We start from the raw sequence: 20,653 nt of genomic DNA on the forward strand, positions 1-20,653 counted from the left end.
TGTATTGTCTTTGTCTTTTACATCTGTAAACCACATCCTCCAGCACATATTAACTCAATGTTGCAAGTGAATAAGATCTAGTCATGTTTCATGTGCTTATTTTATTTGAAAATCTATTTCAGACTTTTCTTTAAGCAGAACTAAACTTCTGCTTGCAGCAAACGGCGCTAGCATAGAGACTCGATAACAGGCCTTGTGTTCAGCTTTACTACTAAAATCATTTATAGTTGTGAATTATATCTTTCAGCAGTCGTATTTTTTGTGTAGCAACAGTTATATTTATCTTTTACCAATTTCCATAGCAATACTTATATGTTAAAGTTATTTAATGTTAAATCCACTTTTTTAGCACTGGTAATTTAGAATTAAATCTGTGAAATAACACAAAAGTACTAGCAGTGCATTATCTAGTTTTGTACCATAAGCAACATTGTTTCTAACTATTAATGTCAATAAAAATCCCTCCACCTTTCCTTTAAATATTTTAGAAATAAAATAACACAAAATAGTCTAATAATAAGTTTGTGACCAATAAAATTTGAGGCGCGTGTGGATTTGACCTGTCTTATGATGTCAATTGAGCCATTATTGGGACCATAGCCTGTTTGAGCACACTGCTAGCAGAATGTAAGATAGATTTTACTTTTTAAAATATTTAAATAATAAAAAATCATATTAAAAGCGTGTGAAAAACATGGATATGTGAAGAAGCATGTTTTATTGAGAAAAGACAAGTATATTATCTATATACTAAAAATGATTTTTTTTTTTTCCATTTGTTGCCTCAGGGTAGCATTGTGCAGTTATCCTATGGAAATATGCAGAAATGGATAGTTATCCCCAATCATAAGTTTTCTTTTCGGCGTAGTCCCTTTATTAATCAGGGGTCACAACAATGGAATGAACCATCTTATCACTATAATGTATACATATATCTTTTTTTTTTTTTGCTATACTAATACTCACAGAAATGGATGTTGAAACATTTTGTAGTTGTAAAGAGCAAGATTGAATAGTCTAATTCCTTCTGACAGCAAGCTTGAAGAGTCCCATTAGCTATGTTTTCATCGAAAGATGCAAATTAAACTTTCAAAAAGCCACAATTCTGCATATCTTTAACCCTGATTAAACAAACCTGATTAAAGTAATTGAGTTCTGTAGGCTTGTTTAAAACCTACAGGTATGTGTGATGAAGCAGGGCTGGAACTAAACTCTGCTTGGCTGCGGCCCTCCAGGAACTGAGTTTGATGTCCATCTGGATTCAGCCCACTTGATGGTCACGAATACACAGAAAGGGATATACCAAGATGCAAAGGTTCATCTAAAGGAGGATGCCCAAATTCTGTCCTGGAGGGCCGGTGTCCTGCAGAGTTTAGTTGCCAGCCTGCACGAGTAGCTGCTTCAGGTGTGTCTAACTGGGGTTAGAGCTATACTCTGCAGGACATCGGCCCACCAGGACAGAGTTTGGGCACTCCTGACTTAAACCAAAGTGACAAAAATGTGGCACATTTGCTTTACATCCACCAACAACTATTGAGGTTCCACAGTGAATAATAAACATTGGTAAAAAAGTATATTCAACTGGTACCCCACTGGAACACACAATACACCATTTATGGCTAGTTATTGATGAAATATTGCTTGTTGATATTGTTTGTGTTAAAGTAAAACTTTTTCTAACATATTTATGGCTTGCTTCTACCTCATTTCACATATAATAATATACAGAAAACCTTGTTTTCCCAGAGATGGGTTGCAGCTGGAAGGGCATCTGCTGCGTAAAAACTTGCTGGATAAGTAGGCGGTTCATTCCGCTGTGGTGATCCCGGATAAATAAAGGGACTAAGCCGACAAGAAAATGAATGAATAAATAAAACCTTGGTGTTTTAGTGCCTAGTAGCATGTTGCTGCTCTGAAGCAACAAACCAAAATCTTGTTGGGGAGCACATTTTATGATTGATTTGTTATAAGAGACCCCAAAGCACCCCAAAATTAGGGTGAAATATGTATTTCCTCCTAAAACAAATAATCATGCCATAGAAGATTAATAAATGACTTTTTGTTTACAAAACAATATACAAAAAATAAAGAACAGCGTTGTTAAATGATTCCTGTTCAGTAGTTTGTAATTTGATGAAAACAACTAATAAAATGCAAAAATGTGCAAGCAAGTACTTTTATTTAGTGTCGCAAAAAAATCATTGCTGTAAAAATAAAAATGATCAAAACATGCAAAGATTTTTCAAATTTTAGTTGAAAATGGTGTGAAGCATTCTGCCTTCCACATAAAAGCCTGTGATGAACTTTGATTCATTAATCACGTTTTTTCTTCTTCTTTCGATCTGAGTCACTGCCAGCAGCCGTATATTCAGACATTATAGGTTACCAAAAGCGTAAATGAAACCCGAAAACTGCACAAATATTCCAGATAACAGTACTACTTAACATTGTGTAGGCGAAATGATTCATGCTTCCAAAATAAAATCCATCAATCGCACAATATAAATACGCAGTGCGTGTTAAAACCGAAACCACAATGGAAAATCTTTTGAAAATACTTGATCGCTGGCCTTTTATCTTTTGTTGTTGTGCAGAATGCTGCAAATCTCTAGAATGGGTTAAAATGTATTCATAGAGATCTTGCGTCTTTTTTTTTGAAAGTGAAACACAACACTTCTCTTTTTCAGCTTATTCATAGTGTGTTTAGAACTGGCCACATACAACTAGATCGACGACAACATCTAGACATCAAGTCACGCTCAAATTGTATTACTGTTACACTTATTTTTCTTAAGAGGTCATATGTACTGTTGTGTGAGAAAACAGAATCACAGCATTTACTGGTGTGAGATTGATTACATTCACAGTTCAAAAGGCCATGTTATTAATAAAAGGCCTGTCAGTTTTTATAATCGCATAAATTGCTGTCATATCTGTGTTTTTTACATGGCACAGAAAACAAGCTGTTTGGGATAGTTTAGTTTTTGCTAGCAGATGGTAGAGTAAAATGGAATCATGACAAAAACAGGACTATTCCAGATGCGTACAGCCAAAAATTGTGTAGCTGTCATGTCATTTTAAAGTTTTTAGGATCGAATTAAAGTACGCTGTCCTTATTGAAACTTTTAGGCAAGAATAGTTTGGTGGTTTGTGAATTGAAGACTATAAAAAAATGACATTACTCATCTGATCTGCACTCTTATTTGAAAAATTAAACGTTTAATGTTTTCAACAACATCAACAACAAATAGTGCTGTGAAATGTTTATTTTGAACATCTTGGCATTTGCAAAAATGAAATAAAAAGTATAACTTCATGGAAAGTCTATACACAGAGTACATACATCAGTCAAAAACATTAATTTATAACATATTATGATAAACATAAGGAATCAAACCAGAAAAATAAAGTCCAACATGAGGATCTAAATGCATTCCTTTATAAACATCATCTTTTTTGTAATATTTTTAACATATTTATGGATAGAATCATCTACAACAGTGTTTCTCCACCACATTCCTGGAGGACCACCAGCACTGCATGTTTTGGATGCAGGTCCTTTAGTCTCTGCAAACGAGCGGATGATCTGAATCAGGTGTGCTTGGTTAAGGAGACATGAAAAATGTGCAGAGCTGGTGGTGCTCCAGGAACGAGGTTGAGAAACACTGATCTACAACATAAGTTGATCCTCATTTTATTTAAGTTTACATTAATTAAACTGTAAAATTACTTTTTTATTTTGTTACAAAAAATATCAAAAAGCTTCTTAAATTGTTTTACAGTTGTTGACAAATTATGGCAGTTTGCAATGTACATAAAATGCTGCTTAAAATAAGACAGTGCAGGGCACATCTGATCTGTTCAAATAGAAAAGCTGAACTAATTTAAGCTTTCCGTTAGATAGAGATTAACCAATAAAAGGCAAAGCGGTTAGGATCCATACCCTGTGTTCGCTCAACTGTCGTAAGTTAACAATAGGGGGCAGCAAAACAGCTTAGTTCAAGTACCTTCCTGTTTCATTTTAAGCGGCAGCACTCGAGCAGGGAACATTTAGTGTCTGACACCTCATAAAATGTTATTTATAAACAGACTATACAAGTATTAGAACCGCATGATGGAGTGGTGGCTTGCGCACAAGAAGCTAGCTTCGTATTTTATTGCCAACATGCAAACTGACATGAAATAAGTCATAAGACTGACATTCCCTTTTACACAAAGTACATAGAAGAGGCATTAAAGACATACATATATATGATCACGGGTTATAAAATGCTCTGAAAAAAACCTCTTTAAGAGTTTTCACACAACTTTAGAACATTTTATATCGAGTAAAAGTATTTCACGTTAATTTATTTGACATATAAACTGGGCACCAAAATGTACACACAAAACACCCATATATAATATATACAATAAGATACAAAATTTCTACACCTCAAGTCTTGATACTGAGGCTATTGGTGTTTAGCTGATAAATATGTAATGCCTTATAAAGACGATGTGCTTTTTTATGTTGTTACTACAGTACTTTTGAATCCGTGTGTGTGCGTGATTAACTTTTATGTGGGCATGACTCAGAAGTAGGTGGCAGTGTATTATAGAAGCACTTAATGTCCAGAGCGAATAAAATCAGCTAACTCTTTTTGTAAGACATACTTAATTTTTAAACAGTCTTCAAGTAACCCAGTGGTTAACAGGTTGCGATTTTGGGCGAGTACAATGTTTAAATCCATGTTGAATTGGCAGTGTGAAGTGTTTTGCCTACTAATGTGCATATTAATTGAATTGCCTAGGCAAAATGCAGTGTATGCTTTTTTTCCATCTTTTTAGGGCATTGGCAATTTCTTGGCAAGCAGAAAGCACCCATTTAATAATTACAAATCTAAATCACAGAATGAGTGCCAAAATATTAAGAGCTTTCTTCTATTTATATAGGCATATTTTGTAGAAAATTACATTAACGGTCATTATGAGTCATTACAAGCTTGGCCTTCTCACAAAGTTCACAACGGGTATCGAGTGCCAGCCAGCCCTACATGGAAGTATGTACTGTAATTCATCATAAATGTCTCAATAATTGTGTAAAATATCCTAAGAGACCAAAAGAAAGGTTAGATTATAAATAACTGCTGATGTAAACGACCTCTCAGTAACGACGTAACTCATTGCTCCCATTTAAACATAAGCCCTAGATGTATGTAGGACTGGTATCAAAATGTGTTTCAGTTAGAAATGACAATACTGTGCTTTTTATCCCTTTAGACACCGGGTGTGTATATTTTATATCATCTTCATGTTAAATTTCCGTGCCCCTCCTTGACCCCCGCTGGCAGCAGGGCCGTCTACCTTTCTGAATGAATACTCTACTGAGAAATTGTTCTTGTGCTGACCTCGTCCTCGGCTCCACACAAACAGGAGAATGAAACAGAAAAGAACTACCCCCAAAAACATTATACAACCCATTGCTGTGGACACAAGAATGGTCTTGAGATCCAATGTGAACTTCAGGAAGACACGCGTGTCGTTTAAATTTGTGTCATTGAGATCACCTACGTAGTATGTGCGATTAGCAGACAAAGCACTATCTAGTGGCAATCCACTGACTGTTAGGGTGGCGAAGTAGGTATCGTTGCCACCAGCATTGCTTGCTATGCATATATAGGTCCCAGTGTCTGTTACCTGGGCATAACGAATCTCCAGAGTACCTTCAGGCAGGACAATAACTCTCCCAGTACTCTTTGTGGTGATACGTCGACGCTGAGGTGAAATCCAAAAGATGACCGGAGTTGGGTCTCCTTCAGCTCTACATACAAACGACACGACCTGGCCTTCACGTGCTGTCAGCTGTTGAAGCTTGCGATTGCGGATTTTGGGCCTCTGGCAGGTGAAGTGGTCAAAAAGTGCAGAGTCTGTGAATGTACTAAGCGATTTTCCTCGCACTTCTACGGGTGCAGTGCAAACGGGTGACTTTCCATCAAAATTGAGGGTCTTCCTGCGCTGCAGGATCCACAGTAGGCGGCAGTCACAGGACAAAGGGTTGCCATCTACACGCAGCGTCTCCAGTGTGTTGACGGAGTGGAAGGATCCTTCCTCCAGGGTCACTAATCCGTTGTTTGATAAGTTAAGCAATCGTATCTGTTGCAGACCTCCAAGACCGTAGGGTTGCACGGAGATCAGATTTGTACCAACTAGATGCAGTTCTTTCAATCGAACAAGGTCCCGCAAGGCCCAGGACTCAAGAACCGAGATGGGATTGTAGGACAGATTGAGGCTAGCCAAGTGAATTAGGTTGCGAAGAGCACCAGTAGGCACGGTGGAAATGTTGGTGTTGGTAATCGAAAGCCAGGAAAGGTTGAGACCTTGGAAGCTGTGTGGAGAGATGTACTCAAGGAATGGCCAGTGGTCAATCTCAAGACCCCGTAGTCCACCCAATTTGCGAAAGTTCTGCTCTTCTAACGAAGCGATACTGAGGTAGCGTAATCGAAGAGTCACCAAGCCACGAAGGTAGGAAAGAGACTGTCCACTTATGGAAGTCAGATTACACCTCTCAATGGTTAACTCCCGCAGTCCCACCAATCCCAGGAAAGCTTTGTTGGAAATGTACACCAGGTCATTATCACCAACCTCCAAATTGCGGAGGTTCCTCAAGTCCTGAAAGGTGAAGTCTAACAGGATTACTAGTTTATTCCCACTTAGGTCCAGAGTTGTGAGGTTGGTGAGACGTGAAAAGGCACCCATGGGCACGAGTTTAAGCTGGTTGGCTCTAAGACGCAATACTCTAAGGTTAAGCAAGCTGGAGAAGGCGTTAGGCTCCAACACACTGATGAGATTCTCGCTCAGGTCTAGCTCCTCAAGTCTCAAGAGTGTCGACAAGTCATTGTACTCCACCCAGCGCAAACTGTTGCAGCTCAAATCCAGCAGCCGTGTGTCAGCCGGGATGCCCCCAGGAATAGATCCCAGGCGCTTGTTCTGGCACATCACTGCTCTCTGGTGAGGGATACAGTCACAGCGCTGTGGGCAGCTCTGGCCATGTGTTATGGATGCAGTGATTAAGAGCACAAGCAGCCCTGATAAACTCAGGTGTGGACAACCCGCCATGCCCCTTCCCTACCTTACAGGGGCCCAATCACTGCACCTCACACCTAAAAACACAGAAAAAGAGGGACTCGTTAATTACAACTAATTTTTATAACCAACATTTATACAGAAGTATCAAGCAAATACAGTGTCATAAGTCAAAAACTAATACCTAAATGTTAAAGAAAACTGTTATTATAATTGCTGATAATGATAACAACTATTTCAAATGTATTTTTATTTTAAATTAAGGCTATAAAAGTGATGCTTGATTTAAAATATATTTGTCAATGGTGGTCTGAAAATGTGTTGCATCAGGGTAATTGTGGAAAGTGCCACATACTGCAAAAAAAAATGTATTTTACATTCACCTGGTCTGACATTTAAAATGCAAGAGTTTTGATATTGCACAGACTCTCACTGCCACCATCTATCTGGGTGAGAACTTGCTTTTAAACCATAACCTCAACAATTGAAACATCAACAAGGGGTTATATAAGTTTAAACGCAGCATAACAGAGATACTTGCGGCATACACACAAACACATTTTCACTGAGAAGACAGTTGTGTTGAGGAAATAAATACATAAAAGGAATCCTTAATTCATGAACATGCTGAAATCTCAGATGACATAATGCCCTCCTTAAGATTATGATTTCTTTTTGATCTTCATAAGCGAAGAAATAAACGCACTTTATCAAGCTCCGAGCTAGGATTTGCTTCAGAATTACTTAAGAACATCACAATCTCTGTAAGATAGCATTATACAAAAAAAAAATTAAATATCTAAAAATAAAAGTCAGCACAATAAACATTTTTAATAAAAAAAACTTCAATGTTTCAAAGATCAAAACTAACCTATTTTTAAGCAGCACTGGCACTAAAGCATAAGAAAACGAGACTAACCTGTAGTTCAGAAGTTTAATAGTCCAGTCCCTGACTACCAGATTATTGAAAACTACCCCAGCACAACTCTTCCTCTCCCTCCCCCCTCATCTCTGGTAACCCAAACATATGGCCAGCCCCTGGTTCAAACCCATATCAGTTAACATCAAGAAGCTGTCCAATCAGCAAAGACCACCGCTTCAAACAACAGGGGTAGAGCATAGGATTGCTATAGAACAATCAGCAGTAACGTGAGTGAGGTGAATAGAAAATGACCCGACTATGACTCAGGTGTCCAAGCTTGTGTCATGGGTCATTATGTGAGAAAATTATGAATACTAAAATAATAGGCTATGATTAATACCCTGCCACTTCTCCTTCCACCCTCATCCTCACTACCCCTCATGAGATGTCAACAAAGCATATTTCATCGGCTTATTAAATTTTCAGCCAAGTGTTCCCGTATGAATTTATATGTCCAACCTGATGTGCAAAAACTACTGATTGCTGCAATACAGAAACCCTTATATATTGCTGCAGAGTTAGAGATACATTTAATGAAATAGTTCACATTATTTTTGGGGGATTTTGTCATCATTTACTTACTCTACACTTGTCACAATCTTGTTCGCGTTTCACAAAACACAAAAGAGGATATTTTGAAAAATGTTTAAGACTTGTAACCATTGATTTCTATAGTATTTGGTTTTGTCAAATGTCAAAAATGAAACTCATAAAGGTTAAGAATGACTTGGCGGTGAGTAAATAGTGAGTGCATTTTCATTTTTGGGTTTTCATTTGGTTGGTTTACTTTGAACCAGCAAAAAGATGATGATGCATTTAGTCATGTTTTTTTTGGCATTTGCATGGTCATTCCTAAAACAGAAACCAAAGATACAAAACCTAGAAAAAAGGCATTTTGAGTGTATATTTTGCAGCAGAATGTACTGGACATCCACAACAACGTTGTGTGCTGGGATAAATGCAGGCCCGTAGCCAGGGGAGGTTTGAATGGTTCAACAGACATGAGCTGTCCAGTTTGTCATTTACCTACAGGCTACAATTTTTATGTTTTTTAGGTGTTTTTTTTATATGTTTTAACAGATTTCTAATTGTTTTTTGGTAATAATGCATGATAATAAATTAGTATTCTAAAAATGAGTATTTTTTCATACTTTATTAAAAATTCTTAATTAAAAATGATAATCTAATAACATTTTTATAAAACTGTAATACGCACATTTCTAAATAAACACATTTCTCATATCTAAATATGTTTTGTGATAAAACACTATGATAAGCACTTTGGTGAAACAAAATTGTAGGAAATGTTTTTGCTGCATCAAAAAGTTTGGTTGTGATCACCATCCGACAAGTAATGCAGCAGATTAGTCCTTAAGATGTTACTAAAATGAAGTATTTGAACCTCATAATTTATTAGAAAGTAACAGTAACGTGCTACTGTAATTTAATTACATTTTTGAGGAATGCAGTAATGTAAGCAATCACATTTTACATTTGGTTAATCTGATTACAGTTACTAAAGTCAATGTAATTGCAATACTTGCGTTACAAATATAGTTATTAGAAGAAAAAAATGCTTCTTTTAAATCACGTTTTCTGCTGCAGCATCAGTTGATAAGCATGCGCATTTAAATTGCTGGAGAACGTCAGTTGAAATAGCTGCTGTCGAAAGCGGCTCCTTCTTCAAGTGGAAATACAGACATTACTTTGATTTGACTGACCGTAAAAACAAAAATATTGCTGTGAAATTCAGTTTATGTCCAGTTTTTAAAGAACTTTTGACTGCTTTTAACTCAACCAGCAACTTACTCAAGCACTTGAACAGAAAGCCTGCTTAACCAGTTAAACTCTGCTGTTATTTTGGGATTTCTGCCAGGATTTTGCCTACCCAAATATAAAAGCTTGCCAAATCCACATCCAGAGGTGTAAATGCAAATATTTTGTATCATTTTAAAGAAAACCCTTTGAATTTTCATAAAACACTATTGAAAGTGTTTAAAATAACTGTACAGTATATGTTGTCTGTGTTATAATAAGCACCTAAACAAAGAGGTGCTTTTTGTATTTTTGATTTTGCGCGCACAAATAAGGACAAGCTTATTATAGCTTATTATTGCTTGCATTTTGCCAAATCATGTCCTGTTTTTGGTTCCTTTAATCTGTGTTCTGTTCATAATTAATTCAAACTAAGTTCATTTGGAAAAGGATAAAAATGATTGGATGTCCTTATCTACTTGTTTACTATATGTGTGAAGTTACTCCACTACACGAATACTTAATTGTGTATTTGGTGTGAACCCAGCATTGGTAAAGCAAACTGCTGTAAGAGCAATCACACCAGAGTTTGTTAGAAAGTGGACAATGAACACATTTTTCTGAGGTCTTGATTGGCAGCATTCAAACTAATAGTAAAAAACTAATCGCAAAACTTCATTTTAATCAAACCATAATTGCCAAGTGTGAACGCACATTTTCTCATCCCTTTAAAGAAATATACTACCCAAAAACGAGTCTTAGGTTTATCATTTACTCATTTTCATATCAGTCAAATGTTTATGAACTACTTTCCTTTTCTGAAACACAATATACTAAAAACACCTTGGTAACACTTTAGTTTTAAGTACCAATTCTCACTATTAACTAGTGTTTTATTTACTTATTGTTAAGATATCGACTGTTTATTAGTAATAAAGTACATATTCTTCATGATCTTATTATTCATAACTGATACCTAAATCTAACTACCGCTTTAATAAATATTGATAAGCAGCAGATTGGGAGTTCATTAAGACAAAAGTCATAGTAAATGCGTTATTAACAGCGAGAATTGTACCTTAAAATAAAGTGTGGCCAACATTTCCTTGCCCGTTTAATGGAAGTCAAAACAGCAACACATTTTAAGTGAATAAAATGTATCTGTAATGATTCTGTGGTAATTTTAGTTTGTCCTGTAATGGAATTTAAATGGAGCTGACCTCGACCTGAAATGTGTCATGTGTAAATGAGAGACACGGCCAGCTCTTCGCTCTGTTGTTCACCTCAGAAAGGTAGCAGGACACCTGAGAATTACATAACAGCTGTTAGTCGATACATGAAAGGCAAATCAAGCAGTTAAAGTTTTTTTTCTCCGTAACAGCTGTTGAGTGCCAGTTTAAATAGGAAATATCAATACAAGAAAAATGGAACGAAAAACACAGATAATAAATCTAAAGTGCACCCCAAATAGTGCTTTGATAATTTAAACACTTATACTTCAAAACACATAGGAAAAACTGAATGGGATTTTGAATAATTTTTCACCTTAGAATTATAAGGCTCTATCTGGCATTTTTTTCAAATTTGAGTTGACATTTTTATTAAATGACAACATATTTACATTAAGGGATTTTTAAAAAGTTGTTTACATTTTAAGACTTTATTTAAAAATAATGATATACATATATTGTTTGCTATGGTATGCAAAAACTTAAAAGCTCATTATTTCAAAATCATTCAGAACACAGATAGAACTTTATAATCCCAAGGAGTCGAATTGTTTAATCATTTAAAATAAACAACTCACTTATATATATTTATATACACCGTTGAAGTCTGAATTATTATCCCCCTTTGACTTTTTTTTTTTTAAAATATTTCCCAAATTATGTTTAACAGAGCAAGGAAATTTTCACAGTATGTCTGATAATATTTTTTCTTCTGGAGAAAGTAATTTGTTTTTTGTGGCTAGAATAAAAGCAGTTTTAAATTTTTTTTAAAACAATTTTAAGGACAAAATTATTAGCCCCTTTAAGCTATTTTTTTTTCAATAGTCTACAGAACAAACCATGGTTATACCATAACTTGCCTAATTACCCTATCCTGCCTAATCAACCTAATTAACCTAGTTAAGCCTTTAAATGTCACTTTAGGCTGTATAGAAGTGTCTTGAAAAATATCTAGTTCTGTCTGGTTCTGGAATCTGATTGGCTGTTAGCTGTGCAATTTTCCGCAATAACAGCTCACTCAGATCAATAAACACTACAGTTTGACAAAAAATGCAGCTGTTGGACAACATAATGTACTTTTGAGGCTTTTTTAGACATGAATGTAGTTCGATTGCAACTATGCAGTTTATTTATAAGGACACTGCCTATTTTAAATAGTAATAATTTAAAAGCCCAAACTCGTAATTTCAAACTACAGCTGATCAAATCATTATAAAACAGGACAGTTACAATCTATGTCGATCTCTCTCTTTTGTATGTTGTAGTGTAATCTGGTAGTGTTTGCGCTGCTTTGGCTTTTCTTTGGGTTAATGATCTCCCAATTGCAATAGAGAAGTACCGGGAAATGTCACTAGACGGATGGCATTTCATGCTGTTGTTCAGTCTTATAATCGTAAAATGTGAGTAAAATCACCTGTTTTGTCATAATTTTAGACATTACGCTAGAGAATCATTCAAAAACTAGCTCTAAAGTGACATTTGGGAGGAAGCAATGGTTTCTGCTGTTCTGACATCAGCTGCAGATGTGAAGGAATGGCAGAAGAAAGTAGTTTTTTAGACTCTGTGTTTAATTTTCTTATTTATATACACAATTACGCCGTCAAACTGTTGTATAAAAGCAATATTACACTCATAGCAGGGCGATGTGGCTGTACATTGACACTAAGGCACTTGGCCTACAGCTTCGTGCCAACGCACGCCTCCCACCAGTACTGATATCCAGCCACATTGCACTGCTAGTCGTGTGATAGTGCTTAAATATATATTATACAACAGTTCTTTCTGGTTCTTGAATCTGATTGGCTGATAGCCATGATATATTTAAGTAATATATATATAGACAATTTTTTTTTTTTATTATGAATGCCTGGCCAGCAGATGAGTATGTCACTTAAAAGAAACTTTGTCAGCAGGAATATAATCCACCATTGTTATTGTGGTTGTTAAATACTGGAGCTTGCATATGTATGTAATAAACATGTACATAACATCACTAAATTGTTTTCCTTAAATTGTATTTTTGAACTTTATCAAAGACAACAACTGCAACATAAACAATAAATAAAAAAGCCACTGTTTACACAAATAATTTCACACTTTTCATGCAACCAAATGGCTGTCGTTGCATAAATAAAGGGTTAAAACACAAAAAAGCTCATATTGATTAATGATTAAAACCTAACAAAAAACAAAATATGTCAAAAATATTTCATAATATATGATCAGTGTTATGATCAATAAAATAACAAATAATAAAAAACTCTAGTTTGATATTTTGTAATGCCGTGGCTTCATAAACTACACTAATTTAATTCTACTTCATTAGAAAAAAATCTAATGAAAAAATAAAAAAGTCTTCTGAAAAAATAATCTTTTTACCTGAAAAAAATTGCCTTTACGCACCCATAAAAAGCCTAAAGTCAAGTAAAATCAAAAGTATACTATTTCAATCCAGACAACAACAAAAACCCTTCTACATTTTCAAAGAATGCTTGTTTTGAGTCTAAAAAAGGTGTCAAATTCAGGACATCATCATAGACATAACACACCAGGTTTAATGATGAGAAAGAAAAACAGCAGCACAATAATATCCCACAAACATCAGAGAGACTCTCTAGGTTGAAAAAAAAAAAACACCACTTAAACAGATGATGATACAGACCGGGAGCAAATTAAAGCAACCTAGCACTACCTTAATTAGAGAGAAAGCACATTAAAAGGAATAATGAACACACACACACACACACACACACACACACACACACACACACACACACACTGGATGTGGAAAAAAAAAGAAAAAAATCTGGAGGGCAGGTGCAAGAGTTCGTGAAAGGAAGTGTGTGGAGGCGTCAGCTTTCCTATATATCACCGCTGGATCTGTGCTAGTTTAGTGCTGCTGATGGCACTCTTCAACTCGCATCGATTTCAAACGCTGCCCACACATCTCTCTTTACATAACCGCACGTATCCTCCTGATTCTGTCTCCCGCTGCTCCGCAAACCCATCTATCATGAGCAGCTCTGGGAAGCCCAACAGTGGCCCGCGAGGAGACAGTCAGAGCGAGGATGAAGACGGGCCAAATGACGGATGCGCAGGGTGAATGTCGAGTCCCCTAGGGTGCCGTCTCTAGGGGACGTCAGCGCTACCCTTGGCCAAACAAAAGACGACAAGGAGAACACAGGCCAACTGAGACCAGGGATGTTCTCGGATTCAGGAGACATTTCAGAATTTAAGGAGAGAACTAATGTGGAGTGGTGACTGCGCAATGCTGGCGGTGTGAAGTGTGAAAGACTGTAACTTTTTTTAGGACTATTTGAGAAACTTAAAGGTGCAACTTTGACCAGAAATGACCCTTGTGTTGTGCAAAATTAAATGACTTGTTCTTCCATAGGGTGTTTTCACACCTGCCTTTTTTTAGTTCAGTTAAATTACATTAGTTTGTTTTCACTCTTGGTGCGGTTCATTTTGGCAGGTGTGAATGTAGCTCGAGTGCGCACCAAAAGTGAACTAAAAAAAGCAAACTGAGACCTCCTAAAAGAGGTGGTCGCAGTATGCTTTCAAATGACCCTAGAGCGGTTTGTTGGTGGTGAGAACATGATCCGAACTAAAACAGACCCAACCACAAAAAGACCTGCACCTTTTTGGACTAATCCAGCTGCCATAGTCCGATGCGCTGTCCTATCTTATGGTGTGTGGAGGAAAAATATTTGTTGACGGTGCTTTACCAACAATTTTAAACAGAGAGAGACACACACACACCTAGATGATTATAAATCAATCATTGTAAATATACTGATTATTATTGTTTTTATTACTGTTTTATCCTAAAAATGTTGTTTATTCTGATCTATTTTTGTATTGATTTGTATGAAAAATTAATGTTGAATAATAATATAATATATTGAATATTAATGTGATATATTGAATATGATGTATTGTTGATATTTTATTTAATTATTATATATAAATATCATTTTATATATATATATATATATATATATATATATATATATATATATATATATGTATGTTACTTTTTATGTAAACTTTATAACTGCTTTGGCAATACATTTGTAACAATTGTCATGCCAATAAAGCAATTATTGAATTGAATTGAGAGAGAGAGAGAGAGAGAGAGAGAGAGAGAAACATTACTTGCTGGATCGTTGGTAATATTTTAGGAAGAAAACCATGTCGCAGTTTAGCTAAATTAATTTACGCCTCCTCCTGATGTGACTTGCGATGCACCTTCGTTGTTTGCAATGCATTAAAACATTGTTTTCCAGCCGCAGCCACGCTTTATTCTCAAAATGTATAGTTTGTTTTAAGTGATGTATACAAATTATATAGTATGCTATGACCAGGGATGCAATCAGCCAGCGCAGTCATCCCTCCACAGTAAAAAGCAACATTTTGTGTCTGCCGCTTTGTTTACTGGCATTTTCCAACATGTTAATTCTGACCAATCTAAAAGCAGTTTAGGAAATACGTTCAATAACATCTGGCCAATGAGTGATGTGAATTGTCACATGACTGCATTTTCGTTCTTTTCAACTGGTTCGGGTCAAAGCAATCAGTGTGATGTGAAATGCACTCAAAAACGGCAGAAAAATGCTACAATGTATTATTTGTTGCCCTTGGTCCGGACCAAATGAACAGAACCACGAATGTGAAAACACCCTTAGAAATCCAATGGAAATTTTCTAAAAGGTGTAGCTTTTTCTTGTCTGCATAATTAAAGTCAATTGGGTCCATATGTTTCTGTTTTGAACTCCACTGACTTCCATTTTGTGAACAAAACCTTTTAAAACATTAAAGTTGATGGTCAATATTGGCTTGGAACAACATGAGCAGAGTTGAGGGTAATGCATTACAAGTAACATGAGTTACATACAGTAATAATAATACTTTTCCAAGTAATGAGTAAAGTAATGCAAAACTTAAAAAAATAAAAAGTAATAATGTTTAAGTTACTTTAAAAAAATGCAATGTCAGTTACTTTTGAATTTAATTCATTCACATTTAAAAAAAAAATTGTAGTCATGTTGAATCAGATGCTCAATGAGAGGATGCAGCAGCGGTAAGTGTTCTCATTTGCTGCCTCCCAATTCACATACTTGTACTACGCCCTAAAAGTATGTACTTTAAGAAAAATATCATTTTGAGTGTGTAACAGAAGAGTATGCAAGCTTTGGGACATACAACTTCCTCGTTAACAGATTCGTTTTTAGCTGTCAGTCATCCACACATCATCCACATTTCTTTCATATTTAATTTTCTTTAATTTAAGTCTTTCATGCAGAGAAATCGTTTGTGTTTGAATAATCATGCATTCAGAAGTCTTTATAGTTGTTGCAGATGAAATATAACACAGAAAACGTGATTTAAATATTTTCCAGATGGCTAGATATTAACTACTTAACAGTCATACAAAAATCTTTACCGAAGCCTCTCTACTTGATGGTTGGTCTCACGCGTCCATCCTGTTTGTAGTTTATTTACACCTTTCACCCATGTTTACAGTTCTAATCGAATTCATGTCCGACACGCAATGTACTGTGGGCAATTTCAGCAGTTAGAGTAGTCCATGGATGGTTCTACACTTAAAATTTTGACCGGAAATAGTAAATTATCCGAGAACCTTTGGCATACTTTTAACATATTACGAGCTGGGACATACTAATTCTATTTTAAAATATTTTTTAGGACAGAGTATGAAAACTGGGACGCAGCAGTTATTTTATAATTATGCATGGAAGAAAAGGAAAAAGTGAATTGTCTCAATGAGCAGTGATTTTACTTCACTAATAAGACAAAAAGTACAAACGTAGCAAAAACATTGCTTTAAACGTTCCTTCATATGTAAATACAGCATGTGCTCAGTAAGTTCTCAGAAGATTATCCTACATTATTATTTTATATGTTTTTTTTTTTAAAGGTAATCAAAGGTTATACAGTGTGTTGTTAATAGCAAAGCCCCTATTAAAAAATAATAATAAAAGCTCTGCAAGTTCTGTAAGAGATCAAGCCTCAGACAGGAAAGGAAAAAGTAACGCAAAAGTAACTCATTACTAGGGCTGGACAGAATCTGCTGACCTTTTTTGCTATTTCTGCCCAGAATTTTGTTAAAAATCTGTCAGATTAAGCGGAATGACTTTGGGAGTATCATAACTAAAACCTTAATATATGAACTAAAAAGTAATACCTTTTTAACTTGTATTTAATGCTTACAGTGCAAATCCAATTAGATCTCCGGTATTTGGTTAACAAAGCAAGGCTTTTATATAATAAATCTACAAAAAATCTACTTATAAATAAATTCTAAGAGCACTTTCATATTAGCCAAAATTATTACTGAAATTAACTTAAAAACTGAATAAATATAAATTTACACACATTTACACAAGTAAATAAACAGAATCAATGATGGGCAAAAAATCTGCGGAATTCTGTGCACGCAGATTCCATGTGGGCCGACTCATTACTTACCACAAATAGTCACTAAGTAAGGCATCTAGTTACTTTTTTGGGGCAGTAACTCAATATTGTAATGCATTTCAAAAGTAACTTTCCCCAACACTGATGGTGAGTATATGGTAAAGATCATCATAAAGTTGAAGCAATTGAATAGTAAAGATTATTTCCAAAGATTATATTCTCATTTGCTGTAAAAAAAAAAAAAAAAAAAAAAAAGGTAGTAATACACCCAAACTTGAAGCTCATTGGTTGAAGCTGGTGCTGGGAAAGTGTATTTAATCCACATATACACTTAAAATCAACAACTTTTAAATAAAGTTGTAAATAGAATTACCAAAGCGTTTAGCGTGATTAAGAAGAAATTATTTGGAACTAAAATAAATAAATAAAGATTTATACTGAGCGGTTCATTCAGCTGTGGTGACCCCTGATTAATAAAGAGACTAAGCTGAAAAGGAAATGAATAAATAGTTGTACAGTGAAATACTACTATAGGAATGCTAAATATTTATAATGATAATTATTACTTTGTTTTCAATAAACCATAAAATCATTTTAAAACAATTAATTTTGAAAATGCTAAATAATGAAATTAGTTTACCTGTATAATAACTTATACTATTTTAAATATATTTGTATTAAATGATAAAATACTATGTTAAAATGATACTTTTATTTTACAGTAAAATATTACAGCAGGATTGTCTTTTGTTCATATTTGCATAATAAAAATAACAACCAGCATAATCAAATAAATATAATAATTATTTTTTAAATAATATTTTCTAATACGAGGTGACCTGGTGGCTCAATGATTAGCACTGTCACCTCATAGCAAAAAGGTCCTCCGGGTTCTACGGTTTTCCCCACAGACATGCGATATAGGTAAATTGGGGCAAGCTAAATTGTGCGTCGTGTATGAGTGTAAATGGGTGTTTCCCAGTGTTGGGTTGTGGCTGAAAGGGCATCCGCTGCTTAAAATATATGCTGCATAAATTGCCGGTTCATTCCGCTGTGGTGACACCTGATGAATAAAGAGACTAAGCCGAAGGAAAATGAATGAATGAATTTTCTAATACATTTGTTTATGCAAGTTAACTATAAAGACAGCTAATATCAGAATATTTTACTGTATTGTTATCCAATCCCAATTAGATTTTTAAATATAGTACAACAATAGTTAATCTATAAACAGAAAAAAAAATCATACCACATTTAAAAATAAAAACTGGTTAAAAACATTCACAAAGCTTTGCCTGATCGGGCTCGTGAACAGGCATGCTAATCAGCTAAGAGCTAATGAGAGATGACATGCTATCGTAGAAGCGGCACAGGACAATCACACACAACTCTTGAGGGGATCGAGTATCAATTGTATTTCGAGAAAGAAAGACACCGGCTGGGAACATGACATGTTTAACATGCATATTTAATACAGGTGAGAACAGAAAGGCCCTCTCTATGCGAGCAACAATTGACATTGCTCAGTTTCCTGATGGCATGAATTATTCAGGTTATCATGGTTCATGAACATGAGCAACCAGCACAAAGAAAACCACCACAGCTACCTGATGGACAACCTTCAACAAAAATACAACATTTCCACCTTTATTAGCTTACAATCACGCTAATTTAATTGGCGTATGCTCTACCTGACATGATGATATTTATCAGATATTATCTTTGCTCCGGTTAGTCAGAATTCATGGCCTGATGATGCAGGAACTAGATAATTAGGTTAAAAGATTGGGGTTGGTACTAACTAAATGTGGATATCATGATGGCTTAATATAAACAGACAATCATTCATGGCATCATTCATGTAGGATTGTTTTTCGCTAACCAAAACTACTTTGAATTATTGTAGCTTGACGGTTAGAGTAGATCTAATTTGAATGATTCATTCTATTAATGACTCACTCATTTGAATTATCCAGTCAGAGTCTCTTTTTAATGACTCACTGATTTGAATGATCCAATCAGTCAGAGAGAGCCTCCTGTTAACGACTGAATGATTTGAATGATTCGGTCAGATAGTCTCTCATTTTAATGACTGGCTGATTTAGATGATTCGGTCAGAGAATATCCTGTTAACAGTTCATTGATTGAAATGATCCACTCAGAGTGAGACTGCAATCAATGATTCAACATATTGGGTTACGATGAATCTTCAGTAAACAATTGATTGATCAAGTGTGGTCCCACTTGAGTTTGAGCATGCAAAATGCGATTGTGCCGCATTTGCATGTGTATGAATAGAAACATTCTGTGTGACCATGGCAGCTAGCTGATTCAAATGATTTGATCAAGAAGTATACTGTAAACAACTCACTTATTTAAATGATCCAGTCAGAGTGAGTCTCTAGCAAACATTTGACTGAAAATTAAAGCGTCTGCAGTTTTAGTGAAATATAAATTAAAGATGAAAACTTTAATGAAATGACAAAATTTCTTAAATAAATATTTGATTTTACAATGATCCACTAAAATGAATCATTAATAAATCACAGTAATACATTTTACAGTAATATATACCATGTTCAATATTTTTCTTTAATAATTATATCATAATCATAAAATTAATCATCCATAAAATATTTATACAGTAAAATTAACAGAACTAAAGTGGCTGACTTATTAAATGATTAATTGGTTCAAAAATACATTCACAATCTTGTGATGATCAATTCTGTGGCTTCAGTTTTCATATTTTAAAATTGTAAATTAAAAAACCTAATAAAAAATGTCTTAAAATTACATTTATTTCCACAGGTTATTAATGTGTTGGTAATAATTTTTATTCTGAAATTATTTGTGCAAATAAAAAAATAACAATAATAAAAAAAAAACAGGAGCCTTGACCTTGAGAGAACTTGCACCTCTGAAACCCTGCTAAGAAACAAGCACTTTTAGTTTCATTACCAAATGAACAAACGCTATTTACAGCCAATTTCCATCGCCATATGGAGGGCACAATTTCTCCACAGGATGTTGATAATGACATTGAAAACAGTGGCTGTTGGCCAAAAGAAAATGTCCCGTGGATGTGGCTGAAAAGGAAAAGAAAGAGAAATGGTGATGCAAGGCTTGCCGCGATCACAGTTTCATCTGACTCACAACCTTCAGGCTGACTCATTTACACCATTTTAATTGAAAGCCTGTAAGTCTGATTCAAGTCTGATTCATCCCAGTGGTTTTGTCA

The 20,653-nt window shown here is 35.0% G+C and overlaps 1 protein-coding gene across 4 annotated transcripts in view; it reads right to left on the reverse strand.

The window, feature by feature from the left end:
- Positions 1-3,248: 3,248 nt before the first annotated feature.
- Positions 3,249-20,653, reverse strand: part of lingo3a (leucine rich repeat and Ig domain containing 3a) — a 64,206-nt gene continuing 46,801 nt past the window's right edge. Inside the window, exons 2-3 of one of the 4 annotated variants that reach the window (XM_068216351.2) lie at positions 10,963-11,046; positions 3,249-7,142 (exon numbers count right to left, since the gene is read on the reverse strand). In XM_068216351.2, the coding sequence (XP_068072452.1) occupies positions 5,281-7,098 (1,818 nt within the window). In that variant the 5' untranslated portion in view covers positions 7,099-7,142; positions 10,963-11,046 and the 3' untranslated portion in view covers positions 3,249-5,280. 4 annotated transcript variants of the gene reach the window in all.

This window comes from Danio rerio, chromosome 22 (genome assembly GCF_049306965.1).
Source record: "Danio rerio strain Tuebingen ecotype United States chromosome 22, GRCz12tu, whole genome shotgun sequence".
In the NCBI taxonomy this organism is placed as follows: domain Eukaryota; kingdom Metazoa; phylum Chordata; class Actinopteri; order Cypriniformes; family Danionidae; genus Danio; species Danio rerio.